Raw genomic sequence first — 16,912 nt, 5'->3', positions numbered from 1 at the left:
TATAGGGTCTAATTACATTTGATTTATTATTTTTAGATTTGACAAAAAATACAGAGAGGAATACAGTGATTTGGGAATACTTACATTTGAGTTAAATTGCATAGATTGTCGCATATTCTTTCTTCTATGGTGGTGATTTGGTTGTTGCTCAAATCGCTGATGGAAAGAAAACAAAGACAAATCACTGTTGAGACTGAAACAAGAGCGAACAAGAGAACAAGAGTCTTTTTCCTTGACTTTTTTGACTGGACTGACTTGTGGCAGTTACTTTAATACTGACATTTTGGCAAGATTAATGTGGTGTGGGTTTGTCATTGACTAAAAAGCTTGAAGCCAATAATTGAGTCATTGGATGAATGAATATGTGAAACTGCTTCTCCTACATTATTATCCAATTTTAAATTGATGCAGTCACGCAAAATGACTACATTTGTGTTTATCAAATAAAAAGGACATTATCACGTCCTCTTTAAACAAAAATGACTACTCGTATAACTCAGATATATAACATAACACACAAGTGACTGACTAAATAGAAACAAACTAAATCCCAAACAACTCAAGTGCTAAATAATAGCAGTAAAAACTTAAATGTTTCAGCCTCTTTCTTTCCCCTGTCCCCGCCCATCTACTTTGTTTCCATGCCTCTCTCTTTCTTTCTCTTTACCCCTCTTCTCGCTTTCCCTTCTCCACTCATGATCTCCTTCTCCCTCCCGCTCTCCTCTATCCAGTAGGCTACATAATGGGGCCGTTGTGTGGTGGTTTTGGAAGGAACTGATGGAAACCACCAGAGTCCTCTCTCATCACACACACACACACACACACACACACACACACAAACATGTGCTTAGACGCCCATTCAATGGGTGGAAGAAATAAGGTAATGGATGGAAGAAGGGAGAGATGGAGAGAGAGATAGAGGGAGGTAGTGGGAGCCTGGAGCAGTAAGCTGTAATTGAACGTAATCGTGCTGTGATTGGTGTGTGTGTGTGTGTGTGTGTGTGTGTGTGTGTGTGTGTGTGTGTGTGTGTGTGTGTGTGTGTGTGTGTGTGTGTGTGTGTGTGTGTGTGTGTGTGTGCGCTTGTGTGTACAGTATTCAATGTGTGTTTTTTTGCGCTCTCCAGTCCAGCTAGCTTACTCCAGGGATTTGTGCCTACTTAAATCCAGACTAAACCAAGCCTTTCTCTCTCCTACTTTCTTTTCATCTTCCTCATTCTCCCTTACTCCTCCCCTCTCCTCTCCACCTTAGGTTTGCCAGGCCCTCATCTTCTCTAGACTTTGTACTCACAGGATTGACAGCGGCCCACAGCAGAATACGCCTCTGGGGAGAACATTGATCCTGTTCCCTTGGAGATACCTGAAAGAAATATATATACATAGATATATAGTTAGGTAGGTCGACAGAGATGCATACAAATGTGCTGTAGGGGAAATTAATAAGAACACACAAACACAATGCTGTGTGTACTCACAGCTCTCGGAGACCAGTGACACGATCTAGCAGGCTGGTATCAAGTGAAGAGATGTGGTTCTTGGAAAGATCTCTGCGGGAACAAACCAACATATCCACATTTAAAATGCACGTGAGCGCAAGATGCCTGCATGCATACACACAAACACACACATACTTGCACAGTATCATCAGAAGCAACAAGTAATTTACCACATACGCGTAAGTGCTGGGAAATATAATGATAGCAAAGGAGAGGGAAAGTGAAACATTTAGCTCACACGAACAGAGGTAGAGATAAACAAAACCAGACATACTAAATTTGACGTAGATGTGCCAAAGAACACAATACTAAGAACAATATACGATTTTCTGGTTGATCCTTACTTTGTAATGCAGCTGTTGTCGGGAAAAATGCCATGTCTCGTAACTATCAACTTTTTAGGAACTACAAAAATAGTCCTGTTAAAGATCGGTGACCTTTGATGTTTTCAGTTCATTCAGTCAATGTTTTCATCAGCACAAAGGTCAGTGTACTTTCTTCTTACTTCCTCCTAACTCATAACATAGCATGTACAGTAATTCCTTTTTGCCTTTTACAGCAAATATGTGGAGCAAGAGTTGATCACATGTAACAAATCCCCCCCGACCAAATACAAATTGGGAAATGTGTGTGTTACACCCTAAAGTCACCAGGACACCTCAAATAACATTACATACATAATGATAATTGCCTAAATTAAAGGGACACTCAACACTATCAGAAAGTTGGGGGGCAGATTTCTAAAAAAAGCAGCAGAGGCTGAGACATGTTGACTTTTAGCATGGGTCAACCTCCAAAAACACTGGATCCCAATATCAAAAAATGGATGATTCTCCCGGCCTTGTAAATACAGACTTCTTTCAAACCCCATTTTTGATGCCCAAGTTGATGGCATCACATCAGGATTATTTTCTCAGACTTTAGAAACTGCCCCTCCACAACCACAGAAGACTGATTTCACAGAATAAGTAGTGCAGAGGTGAAAGACGAGCAGAGCGGTGAGAACCAACAGATAGGGTTCACTTTGGTACTAGACATGAGCTACAAAATTCCTCCAATTTAGAAATGTTCTGTTATTTTCATGTTGTCACATATGCATAATAAATATGCCAATGGTAGACAGTAACTAAGTACAGTTACTTAAGTACAAATTTGAGGTACATTACTTGAGTGTTTTCTTTTCATGCCACTTTCTACTTCTACTCCACTACATCTCAGAGAGAGATATTGTACTTTTTACTTCACTTCATTTATCTGGCAGCTTTAGTGACTAGTTACTTTACAAAGTAAGATTTGTACACACAAAACATACGAAGACTTAATAAAATATGTTTTGTTATAAATTAAACTACACAACAGTTTATACAAGTACAGCTGACACGATTATTAGATTGACATTGAAATTAACTGGCATCCCCAAGTAATTTTTCATGTAAAACATTTCATGGTTCCACCGTCACAAATGTGAAGATTTGCCGCTTTTCCTTTTAATTATTTCAATTTATTTGTAATAATTTTGAGATTTGTACTGTTGGTTAGTCAAAGCAAGTATTATAAAAGGTGTCACTTTGGGCTCAGGTTCATTGTGATGGCATTTCTCACTATTTTCAGGATTTTGAAAATCGATTACTGGAGAAAATAATTAGCAGATTAATTCATAATAAAAAAAATGGTTGCTTGCACGGCTATACAAAATAGTTAAAAATGAACTCGTCACAGGACAGTTTTCTTTTTGCAGTACTTTTACTTTTAATACTTTTAGTAGATTTTTCTTATACTTACATACTTTTACTTAAGTAACATTTTCAATGCAGGAATTTAACTTGTATTGAGTTTTATTTTGAGTATTTTACAATGTGTTATTAGTGCTTTTACTACGTAAAGGATCTGAATACTTCGTCCACCACTGAAAGACTTTAGAGGACAGAGGACACAGGTTTCTGCTTGTGACAATTTCTTCTACTATGTTAATGGACATTTGATTTTCTTAGCTTAATTTATAAATACTATAATCACAATATGTCACTTTTTAGCGTTATTCAAAAATAATACAAATGCATATTAGAACATTTACTTTTTACATAAACACAAACACATATAAATATAAGGATCCCTTAAATTTAGTTATTAAAGCATTGCAACCCACATACATTATGTAATAAGTGGGACATTTTGTAAATTGTAATTTCTCTAAAATGTCTCTATACTAGACAAACTATAATGGCGGGGTGAACCTCAAACATATCTTTGGCATTTCCATATAACAATTACTTAGCAGCCAAAATAAATACCAATAGTAATATATCTTCAATAAGCTAATAGTGGCTGACATATAAGCCTGGCTTATTTACTGGTCCAGCCCCATTGATCATATAGTATACATGCACACTTACGGTACACTACACACACAGTGTTAACAGTACAGTACACAGAAACTAAACACTACAATGTCATCACTTCCAAACTGAGTCAGTGACACACCAGTGGATAAACGCGTCAGAGTGAGAAAACTGAACTGGTTGAACTGTGGAGGTGAGTTGCCAAGACAAGGAGAGCAGAGGAGGAAGCCGGACAGGGTCGAGCTATGTTAGGTGTGCCTTCACAGCAAAGCCTCAGCTGCACATGACAACAATGAGATAAAAGGAACAAGGGAAAAAAACAAGAAGCCAGGAGACACAAAGCCAGCGGTTGTGAGATGACAAAAAGCCCTGTGTGTGTGTGTGTGTGTGTGACAGACGACAAGACACTGCTGGCCTGGTGTGTTTAACAATCAAAGACAGGAAAATGTGTATGGGAATGTACTCCCCTTTCTCCTCTCTCCCTCACTCTCTTTCTTCCTCTGTGTGTGTGTGTGTGTGTGAACGGAGCAGGACGCCCATTCCCAAAAGGAAACATCTGTACATTCCAGACAAGCTGTGTAAGAAAGATGGAGACCGAGAGAGAAGGAGAGCGTTCTCCTCTGCTAAACCCATCAGCAGATGAAACAGGACAGCATTAAGACTGTGAGCTGATCATTCACGCATTACGCTGACACCTTGCCTCATGTAATGCTCTCAACATTAATGCCAGGTGTGTGGGCGACACTGCAAAGACGAGAGGAGATGAAGTAGAGAGAAAGTGTGTGTGTGTGTGTGTGTGTGTGTGTGTGCGTGCGTGCGCGTTTAACATGACCATATAATGTGACCTTCACCATGTCTATTAGCAACAGGCTCCTGTTCTCTCAGCTACCTCTACACACACATGGTTCAAGTTACACACACACACACACACACACACACACACACACAGTAGAACACAGTTGAGGTATAGGCTTGCGCACAAACACACATGCACACAGAGCACACATATGGTTCTGTTTTACTAACGGTGTGGCCAATGATCTAACCACTCCTTATAAGGCCTGTCTGGTGCCAGTTATTCTGAGCTGGAGGATGAGAACACACACACACACACACACACACACACACACACACACCCCTTATTGACTACTCTGTGCTCAGGCAGAGGGAATGACAGGAGGGGAGTGGGCATCAGCTCTAGAGAGGAAAAGATAAATCTGAAGAGACAGTGAGATGGAGGAAATGAAAAAGACAAAGAAAGCCACTAAAGAAGATTGATAACTGTTTTACTTCATGCATCTTCCCTCTGCACAAAAAATTTGGTAATGAAAACTGTGATCTAGGTCTGATCGTAGGACATATCTGCTGCATCGTGGTGGTGAAGTGGTCCAAGTCCCTGTAAGCGAAGGCCAGCACTCCACTAACCCGCTAAACACAGACTGCTTTGTGGTTGCTTTCATCCCCCTCAGCCTCCCTGACTGATTCCTCCGCTGCTCCCTCCCTCCCCCAGTCCCTTCTCCCAATTTATTTCCCCTTTTTTCCCCTCTGTAGCTCTGCTGCTTTGTTTATGTTCAAAGGCTGGGCAGACCTACGTGTGTCTGACGGGAAGGGAAGCAGGACAAAAGTAAAGCAGAGGTTAAAGATGGTGAAGTCAGAGGAAGAGAAGGCAGGTGTGAGGGGGGAGCAGTATGCGAGACAGACCATGTCTGGAGAACAATTGCCCCACTGTGGGCTGCCCGTCCCAGCTCAGCCATTCTACTCAACACTGCTTCACGTGAGCGCTGCCAGCAGGCACCTCATGCCTGGGCTATAAGTGGGGGGAGGTCTCTGGAGTATTTGGGTACTTTCCCTACTGCAGGAATAGAGGGAGCATGAAATTCAGGAAATGGGACTAGGGAGCTGGGGAGAAAAGGGTGTTGATTCAAAAAGTATGGTCTAAAAAGCCTAACATTTTGCTTCTCAGTCTGGCTGGCTGTGTCACAAACACTCTCCTCTCCTCCTTAGAACATTCTGTCCATTTTTCCAGCTGCTGCTGCCTGGGTCGTCTGGTGTCCAGCTGGCAAGTGAAGGGCAGCTGTGTGCAGCGGTTTAACACACTTACTCAAAGAACGACGTACACACTTTTACATGCTGTCAATGCATGCAGGAAAAACAAAAATCTCGTAACACTGTCTCGCGCTCATTGCTCACTCTTTTACTGGTAAATGAAACTGTGAGTCCCGAATATCTTGAAGTCATAAACTGTAGGTTAAAACCAGTGTCTCAGGCCCACAGTACTTCTGGGGTGTGACTACAACAAGGACAAAAGCTTATTATTTGAATTAAGCATAATTTCAATAAAAATAGAAATAAGTAACTATATTTTATTTATTTTACACTCCAAATACTCATAAAATAACTCAAAATCAAATCCAAAAGTCAAGCTTGAATTTCTTCCAGACTTGTTTTTACACACACAAAAACTGAATGGCAATGTCAGGAATTAGAAAAACCTGGTAAAAATCTTGGCAGCAACTTGAAGCAATTGATTTGAGTGAACAATGGCATAGTGGGGCCTGCTTCTACTTCTCTTGTCTTGTTTTGTTTCTGAAAGTGTAAGATGCATCTTCCGCACACTGCTGAAATCTACCGTTATGTCAATTTGAACAAACGTGTCTGCCAATTAAATGCATGCACCTATCATCAGCACTGACTTCTTGTCAATCGTCACTATCAAAGTATCAACCAACACATGAAGAAAGAAGTCACGTAGTGGCTCACAATAAAGCAGACAACAAATGAAACACAGAAATAAAATGATGTCAAATACAAAACACACACAAAAGCCATCAATTATAGTGAAGTTTGGAAATGTGAATTCCAATGGCATTTAAAAAAAAAAAATAGGTGTGTGGATTTAAAAGTCATACACACTTATTGACATTTGCAAACAACATAAAAGAATAATGACGGATATTAGCTTCTTTTTGTCATCCTCCACTTCACTCTGAAAATGAATGTCTCGTTCTACATGTCTGTGAAGGTTCTCAGTCATCCAGGTCATAGTTATCCATAGAAGGTTAAAATCAACCAAGTCCAGTTGGCCGTTGATTTTAACCTTCTTAGGATACTCGTTCTACATGTTTTTATAAATGCCAGTTTATACTTGGTACTGGTCCCTGGTCTTTTGAAATCTAAAAATTGACTATAAAGACGCACGCACAAGTTCAGTTTCTTGTAGACAGGTGTGTAGGAGGAAATATAGGCAGATAGAACTCCCACACACTGTCCTTTTACTTGCAATAAACTTTATTAGAGATACTGAGCTGTCAAGCAATCAATTAAAAAGACTATTCTCTTATCACTATTGAGCACATTGAATAAACTTTACCATAATGACAATGAAATTAGGCTACTGGTAGATCTCAGGGTAACACCATCATAATTTCACTGTTTAGGCTACACCATGAATATACCTCTAAACAGGCAGTAGGTTACCATAATACAAAATTAAAAAAGCAACATTCAATCATTTAATAGTAGAAATAAGAAAAATCTGAATATAACCTTTACACGTAAAAGGACAGTGTGCAAAGTTTAAGTATTTCTAACAACTGATGATATGGTAAAATTTTCAGGAAGATTACATTTATGTTATCTGTTGTATTGACATTTGTCTACAGACGATGTGACGCTTTATATTTTTTCTTGGGCTCTCTGGTGAAATGGAGGCATATAGTACATTCAAACTCAATAGGAACAGGGGGTGCATGTCATAAAACCAGACTACAGCCATGCTAGCAGCTCTGTGAGGCTGTACTTTGTCACAGCGTTGCTTTCAGTTATATCAGCATGCTAACAGGCTCACAATGCAGGAATAATGTTTTATAGAGAGCAGTAAATCCAGATCACAGACACTAATGCACAAGGTTTCACATCTATTAAATGTGAAGCATTGCACTGTGGGCAGAAAGTAGTGTTTATGCTTTGACCATGAGGTTCTTTTGTTCCATTGTGGAATTGTTGAGGGCAGTACAATATATCGCGCTTACATTTACACACTAAATGAAGTGGGGGTTGAATGTAGTAACACAGACCATGTTCACCATCTTAGCTGAGCGTGTTAGCATGCATATTTTTGCTTATTAGCAGTAAACACAAAGTACAGCTGAGGCTGATGGGAATCATTTATTTAACAAGAACTAGTGCAGTGCCTGTTCAGTATCAGACCTGCCCACACCATTTGAGCAAACTTTTTCAGATTAAAAGGCAAAAAACTGGAAATGTATCTAAAACTATCAACTAAAAGCCTTTTCAAACGTGGAGATGGCACTTTTTCTATGCTGTTCATTTCATGTTTACATGCAGAAAACAGATTAATACGTGTCTGCATCCTGCCTGGGTGTAAATCAGGCATTTACTCAACAATGTCTTAGATTCATAAAACATAATCACATGTAAGCACTGCTAAGAGTGTATACATATATATTTCTAGCCTTTGTTTTACACATGTATTTTTAGACATTTGGCTGCAGGCAATCAGGCTGTGAATGCAGCAGTGTAAAGTAGTGTCATTTATCTTGTGTTTGTAAAAGCAGAAAGCTCCACATAAACTGACGCAACAAGTGAAACAATGGAACAAGCAAAGAGGAGCGAGAAAGAGAGCACAGAAATGAAGTCTGTCACCCGGCAGTTAAATAAGGCACCATTGAGGCAAGCGAAGCTTCAGCTGCCCTGACAGCACAGAGATCACTGCAGGCACAACCCGTGGTAAAAACGACTATACGACTTCGGTCCTCGGTCCTCCGTACCATGAGCTGGGTGACTGGCCGCACAAATTCATCTTTTTCTTCCTATATTCCTATATTGACTCTCTTCACTGTGCTCTCTGCTCTTTCTGCTTGTTTTGCTGGTTGCATCAGTTTCATCATATGTGGCTTTCAGGTTCATATAATAAATCTGACTCAAATGCCCCTTTTTGTAGACTTCCTGCCTACACAGATCCACAGATATGGATCCTTTGAATTGTAACAAGGCTGCATCTGAAAACAATACATGGCAGGGACATTTCCTGTTCAGTATCAGCAGACACTCTGCATTCCTTAACATGAAAATGCAAAATGGGCTTTTTATATTGTAGAATCTGGTTTATGTCGTGACATTGAACGAAAAAAAAAACAACACACTGCTGACTTGCATTTCATTCGAATTTTTTGCAGGGTTATACTTTCACATTTTAGAGGCTAACAATCCAATCTTCAGCCTCACATACCCTTGTTAGCATTTAGATTCAGCAGCAATGAAAACACAGCGTATTCCGTTCGTCGTCCGGATCGCATCTCTGTGAGTAGCTACGTCACATCTCTTGTGCACATCTTATAATTCTCTACTTCAAACAACATTTTAGTACACATTACCACCTGTAAATAAGTGCGTTAAGGCTACTATAAAAATATAGTGCAGGTTACAGCAATACTCAAGTGTATTTAAAGCAAGCAACCCACCTGCATTAACTCTGTGCTTACACACTTCGGTTCAGTTAACACAGCTATCACTCACATAGAAATAAACATTTTCAATGATGACCTTTTAAATGTAAACCCACTGAGCAAAAATAACGATTACCGTGACATTTCACCTTTAACTGCACATAGCACAATATTAACATTCTCCACAACTAAATACAGCTCTGTAACAAGTGTTTTAATATAAGGCACTTCAAATTATACCACATCCTTGACCTAAATCCTCATGTTATTTTATGTGTAGAAGCCCAAATAAAATACTGTGCAAAGCAGATACTTCCTATCTAGCGTTGTACCTGCAATACTACACTCAGGTTATAAAACCTGAGAATTTAAAAGAATGACTGCTCTGCCATTTAAATTAAATAAACACAAACTGACTGCACTATTTTGGGATGTATCACACAAGCACAGGCGACAACACACACTGCATGCACACACTGCAGACATACAAATACACACATTACACACACATGCGCAGCCTTGTGGCATAATCTTTGAGGTGACCCGTCATTGAAATTAATGCATTCCCCAGTCCCGTACCCTTACCCTAACCTTAACCTAATTCTATACCCTAAAACCTCAAAAGGCTTTATTAAACTTGTGGGATCCAACATTTTGGTCCCCATAAAGCTGTCAGACCCCACAAATATAGTGGATTCCTTGTTTTTGAACCCCACAAATATAGTAAAACAAGCCCCCCCAACACACGCACACAAACAAACACTCTTGTCTTTTTATATGTAAATGTCCAAGCAAGATCCAATTATCACAAGCTCTTCTAATTGTGTGTAAAGTAAGAACAGGGAGACAACAGGTTAAGTTGTTTAGTCAATCTGGAGCAAAGGTCAAATGTCTCCTCCTGCGGTGAACACCTGCCATAGTTATTGTTTCATTGTGTACTTGTTAGTGCTTTCCTCATGAGTATCCACCAATCAGCCTTGCTTGTCAATATGGAAATGAATCTCTCATGCAAGCCAAACGCAGGAGACCCTGGACTTCATTACCATAAAGCACAGAGTTCAGGAAACATGCATTAGATATTTTTAGCACACATTCATCATTTAAAGCTACCATGAAGTACTTTAATTAAGAGATCATGTTTAGAGTGTTAAAGGTATTTTAGAGCATTTATAGAGTCAGTGTCAGTTTCTCTTTCCCTATTTCCCAACAAAACCAACACACACGCGGTCTCTCTTTATTTACTATGAGTCTCTCACAGTATGTTTCTTTTAAGTATGTTTCTATTGTACTGCCTGAATCTACTCAATGGCGTTTGTAATAATGTACATATATGAGTGATATGCATAAGCGGAGGAAATGTGGGTGCGGCCGACCCAGGGCCATGGCTGGTAGGGGGCTCCCTACATGGGCTGTAAATTTTCGCTCAGTTGATTGTTGTGGACAAACAACAACGCTGCATGCAACTACGCTGTACTGGGAAAATTCAGCAGCTCTTATTAGTGTAACAATCCCTTGACTAATGGTTTCAATGGTAAACCACCACCGGAATGACAATTACCAACAAAAAACACTTTATTCTAAGAAGACATATAAATAAACATAAATCATGAAGTAACATTTGTATTACAAACAAATGGCAAACTTGTTAGCACGTTTTAACAAAACTCCCTTCACTCTAATGCATCATGGGAATTCTGAGGGACAGACGTAAGTTGCATGTGCGCAAGGGTTTATTTATGTCATCAAAGTCCACTGGAAGCCTCTCAGAAGCATTTCAGCAGCAGAGTATGTAGCGTGAGTGGCACGGTGGTCCAGTGGATAGCACTATGGCCTCACAGCAAGGTTGTGGGTTCAAACCCCGGTTGCCCCGGCCTTTCTCTTTGCATGTTTTCCCCGTGTCTGTGTGGGTTTCGTTCGGGTGCTCCGGTTCTACCCACCACCAAAAACATGTTAGGTTCTCCAGTTGGTGCCATTGACCAGACACTGCACAGTTGCTGCCCACTGCTCCCTTGAGGGATGGGTTAAATGTAGAGAATAAATTTCGCTATGTGTATGTGACAGTAAAGTTTCTTCTTCTAGCCTGCCCAACGTTAATGACTTGTTTTTAAAATTTCCTGTTTCTACTACCTTCTTCAAAACTCTTTGTGGCCAGCTTTCGTTCCTCATCTTGATGGGTGATTCTAGTAATTACCACAGGGAGCATTTCAGAATTAGAGTGTTTTGCCTGCCGGATTTTGCCGACATATTTAGATTTTGGTGATCTGGTGATTAGTGTTTGCTTTTTGAGCTTCTACTATGATTAAGTAGGCTACGTAGTTAAATTGTTTCTATTTGTCTGATTTAACTGTGTTTATTGTTGATATACAATCAGAAGTCTGTACCGGGTATTTTATTGACAATTGACCGGATTCTGTGCCATTTCTGTGTCTGACTTCCAGCCCGGTTCATCTTCTCTGTGCTGCTTGAAGCTTCTAGGACGCACTGCAGAGGTTATGGTGTAAGCACAAACATTGACTAGAATGGCTGCGATCAGCTCCAGCAGCAGCGAAGCAGATGGACCCAGTGGACTGGAGTGAGTCCGGGGTCAAGTAAACTTGGTTTAAATGACTTGGTAGCTGGTGGGCCCCATGATGAAGCTCCGCCCCCACTGTGCTGAGAGTCTAGCTCCGCCCCTGGTGATATGTAATGTATTGTAATTATCTAGTTATTCCTTCAAGTTATAATCCATCCAACTGCTTTGTTTTGGGTGTCAAACACACACCCTCTGGACACAGTTGTAAATGGTGGCTATGAAAGTGGCGGTAGTCAGCTTGAATCAGTTTCAAAGGATTCCACAGGTAATAACTTTCATACATCAATGGGGACTTTTTAAACCACTTATGCAGCATAATCCACTTCTCCACTGAACAGTTTCCCAAAAATGCATGTTTGATACTCACCATACACAATGTGGACAATCACTGTAGAACATCCGTGTCATTTTTGCTTTTGCATTTAGCTCAGGTATTTCAGTCCAATCCTCTCTTCACAGTTCAGCGCACGGACAACGTGATTGATGTGACGGCACATTTCGTGAGCTTGTTTTAGGGTAATTTAATTGCGTCAGTTTTTCACTGTTAAAACCTTGCTTAAAAAAGCAAAATATAATTATAAGACTGACGTGAAAACGGTCAACTCAATTAACTTGTACCAAGACAGATGCTTTTTAAAAGTAATGCTTTATAGTTTCTAGTGTGATAGAACATCTAGCTCAGGCTTTAAAAAAAATTATTTTAAGATATTTTTTTTCCAGGCATTTTTGCCTTTATTCGACAGTGACAGCTGCAGAGAGACAGAAAAGGCGGGAGAGAGAGAGAGAGAGGGATGAAGACAATTGTTGTTGTCGGACAGTTGTTAGTCTGTATATATGTTTTTCAGGTTTTTCTGTCTGTGAACAAAACACATCTGGCAGACCTTTGGCAGAAAGAGCAGCAGCCAACTACTGTATGTGAGTGATGCCCACATGTGCACGAGAAAGTCTGCCAGGATGTCACTTGTGGGTGTGGGTGTTGGAAGGTGTGAGTGAGAAAAGGGTCACAGCGCTACAAATGTACTAGCATTTATTAAACTTCCACAACTTCAGCCTGCTGGGTGTTGCGTCACAGCCACACACACAGGCCTTCTTGCACAAATGAGTTCCTTCAGAACCACCTATTCAGCTCAGAGTTAATAATGAACCAAGACTTTTGTGCATGGACACGCACACACAGGAGGAGAACATGCTGCCTCGTCTTCTCTCCCTGTTCTCTTATTTACGACTTTCTGAAATGTCTCTGCTTCTGTGAGTGATGTCACTAGTTACTATTGCCATGGTAACACAACAAATTCTCCCTTGCATATGGTCGGCACATTCAATCTTTCCTTTCCCACCTCGTTAAAGTCAGTGAGCGTGTGTTTTTTTTTTGTGTGTGCATAGGTGGTTGTGAGGACGACAACCACCTCTGAAGGAGGAGAGGAGCCGAGATAGAAAACGTGGGAGAATGTGAGATTGAGTCTTGTCTGTCTGACAGCTGTGAAGCCTCATGACCCAGTGCAAAGCTAAAACTGCTCCCTGTAAATACTATCAAAAGCACATCGCCACGCCTGCAGCATGTCTGCGTGTGTATGCATCTTGCTGCCATGGTAACACACCACAAAATACTCCTGAGTGGGGCAGATAGGACCGTGAGTGTGAGACAGTTCAGGTAAAGGGTGCAATACCCAAGACAGATCGAGTTACTTTACTTTATTACGTGCCCTACATACAGTACTAAATAGGTACATTAAGTTAATGTGTATACTTTATAACTCCGGAGTACATTTCCAACCAAATTAACTGGAAAAACTAAACATCAGCACACATGGAAATATTGCTATAACTCTATTTACAAACTTTGGCACATTTACTTTAGACACACAACCAGCATGACTATAATACCTCTAATATTAAACTAATAAAACCAAATCCCACTAGCTATTTTCCATTTCACGTATTTAGCATCACACTTTTTGACTTGCAGGTGAACTGGTAGTAACATTAATGATGACAATGCATTTTGCAAATATTAACATTATTAGTTATTATTGTCTTTAGAATTTAATATCGCTCCACTTTCAACTAGACATGTATTATTATTATTATTATTATTATTATACACTTGATGTTTATTTATTTTGATAGTTTTATATTGTTTATATAGTGGACTTATATTGTGGAATTTTAATTTGAATTATGAATTAAGTTTACATTAACATAGTGGTGTAACTCTTCTTACTATATTTCTTCAAAAAGAAAAATATATAGTGTGCTAACTTACCAGATGCATGGTCACACTGTTAATATTTTAGCAGTACAGTTTGTTAACATGCTCTGCAGGTAGTGAGAAATGAACAGTGAATGTCCCAAAACATCAACTGAAAAAGCACAGAATCATTCTCCTCAAAGCACAGCTAAAGTACCTGAGTACAGCAAAGACTGATGAGGGCTGACTCAAGCCTGACAAAGCAGAGCTAAGCCAAACAAATATTGCGGACTTTTGTGTTTGTGTTGTAAAAATCAGTCTTTTGTCGCTTCTTTCCTCTGTTGATGTTGATGCTGACATGTTTGTTTTTCAGCACCTGCAAAGCACATGTGTCTCTCTGCCTTTATGAAAAGCCTTCTGGACTTATAGTGTAAAAAAAAAAAAATATATATATATTTTAAAGTGATGTCTGGGTTCCTTTCTAGCTGAACAGAGACTTTAACGTGGAAAGTACAGGATGAAGGTCAAATGACTCAGCTGATTCAAGAACTCTGCTATCATCAGTATGTAAGAGTATTTGTCTTTATAACCGGTTGACTGAGGTGACCAAGACGTTAAAAGGGAAATTAAGAAATACCATTAATTAAAGAATCAATACATTACATTACGTATTGCCAACAAACTGATCTGTGGACTCTGGAATCTACGGCGTTAAACCAGCCCCTTGTCTTCCACTGTGAACTGATTATTTTCTCATTCACTTGACACAACCATTATGATTTGTGTCACAGCAACGTGCATACTAAACAAAGGCTATAGAGACTTTGAAAACCTGAGTTTATTCCACAAGCATTTCCCAGAAGAGACTTCAGAGTTGCATAAAATGAAGTGCTAAGAGATTTTTATTATGTGTGTGGGTTGGAACAGATGGACTGGTGTGTAACGGGAATGCTTTTCTCCAGCTGCGCTCAGTATGCAGTATGCTAAAATACTTCACTACCACTGGATGATTCTGTTTACCAGGGGCGTGTCTAAAACATTTTCATTTGGGGCCAGGTAGGGGCAGAGGAGTGGAGAATTACTTCCACAGCATTACTTCCACTTTATTTTTAGGTTTTTTTTTTTTATTGGGTGACATGTTCTTGCTCCAGTTTTTTTTTTTAATACTATCTATCCTTTCAATACATCAGATGAAACTCTGTTGCTTTTTACTGAAAGGAAAACTGTGTAAGAGTTCAGTTTTGTGGTTTCCAAGAGCTTTGTTGCATTAAACAGAAAATAAGCATGGAAACCCATCCAGGCCCACAGAGTATGTTTGCATATTTAAGACCAGAATCCATGCTGCAAAATTTAGAGTGGAGTAGTAATGTCTCAGTATTTTTAAGCCTTGATGAAATAACCTTCTATAATCAGGATTCAGGATTTTTCTAATCAGAACAATAAACTAGACAGTAATTAGCCTCAAAATAAATCCCCAATGATTACACAAAACATTCTGTCTTTTAACACTATTATGATAATATAGAACTAGGGCTGCAGCTAACGATGATTTTAGTATTCGAAGCTTCCATAGATTATTTCAACGATTCATCGATGCATCGTTTAAGAAGTACTTTTGATTGCTGGCGGCGGCCATCGTTTCAGCCCCATATAGAACAACACAAATTTAAAGTCAAAATAGTCAGGTTCTGGCTAAATAACTACTACTGTGGTCTTTATACAACAATGGAGTGCATGGAAATTAAAGGGAAGGGACTTTAGAAAATAAATCAATTGTGCCTTATCTTTTCTCTCTCACTCTCTACCTCTCTCACACAACCAGCAGAGATTCACAGACACATGTGACAGTCACTTTGTGTTGCTGATTTTGCTGGGGGATTTTTTTAGCACTTTATAAATTTTACCAAAATAAAAGGCATCTGAAATTTCTTCTGATGAAATAAAACGCTCAACATGCGCCTGCCTCTGCTGAAACTCTGTCTAATGTTGGCCATGCTTAAACTAAATGTTTTGGTGTTCCACAGCACTGCAACAATGTCTTCACAACACACACTACCTACTGCCTCATACTGTTTATTCATCAAAAGTACATAAATAATTAAATAAAAGTGCATTAAAACCATTCACTATGGTTGCGGTGTTCATTTAAAATTGAAAATAATCATCACTTGCATCCCTCATCAGCAACAAAACGATCAACAATTTTTTAAATATCGTTCAGCCCTAACACACACACACACACACACACACACACACACACTATCTAACTACTACTGCAAGCACTGCTGTTGGCCTACTATTCATTTACAGCATCTCTCCCTAGTTGATGTTTAAAGGACAGTTCTGTTAGCAGTTAGTTGACAACTAATCAAGTTCAGATCCTCCGTTTGTTTACTCCTCCAAGGTCTCAAATCTGCTCAAAAATAGAGCCAATAACAAACTGGGCTGAAACCACAACAGTCCAATCTGCCACTCACTATTCATATTTGTGGAGATGAAATCTAAAGAATAAGCACTTTCTAGGCCATATCTTTAAACCTTTAATATCATTGACTTGGAGCAATGTTTTACATAAAACAATATAAAAACATTAATGTATGATGTTCCGTTTTCTCATACCTGAAACATCAGTTTGACACTACTCACTGAAAGACATGCTGTGTTTTTCTTGTTAAGATCTGTGGTAGCCTTGATTAACTGGCAAACTGTAGTTGCACATGGGAGAAGTTTGCCCTCAGGGCTTTCTGGCAGAAAGGGTTTCTGCCTTTCATTTGTCCTAAACCTAACCAAGTAGTTTGGTGCCTATACCTAACTGAGTAGTAACACTTTCTGGCAGAAAGTCCTAAGGGCAC

The 16,912-nt window shown here is 39.5% G+C and overlaps 1 protein-coding gene across 3 annotated transcripts in view; it reads right to left on the bottom strand.

The window, feature by feature from the left end:
* Positions 1-16,912, bottom strand: part of pkd1a (polycystic kidney disease 1a) — a 71,240-nt gene that overhangs the window by 51,693 nt on the left and 2,635 nt on the right. For all 3 annotated transcript variants that reach the window (XM_038714056.1, XM_038714055.1, XM_038714057.1), the window contains exons 2-4: positions 1,473-1,544; positions 1,289-1,357; positions 85-156 (exon numbers count right to left, since the gene is read on the bottom strand). In XM_038714056.1, the coding sequence (XP_038569984.1) occupies positions 85-156; positions 1,289-1,357; positions 1,473-1,544 (213 nt within the window). The remainder of the gene's footprint in view (positions 1-84; positions 157-1,288; positions 1,358-1,472; positions 1,545-16,912) is intronic.

This window comes from Micropterus salmoides, unplaced genomic scaffold (assembly GCF_014851395.1).
Source record: "Micropterus salmoides isolate LMB-PRFRI ecotype aquatic unplaced genomic scaffold, ASM1485139v1 Ms_hic_scaffold_12, whole genome shotgun sequence".
NCBI lineage: Eukaryota > Metazoa > Chordata > Actinopteri > Centrarchiformes > Centrarchidae > Micropterus > Micropterus salmoides.
Note: the sequence above shows the minus strand (reverse complement) of the source record. Positions and strands in the feature narration are given on the sequence as shown.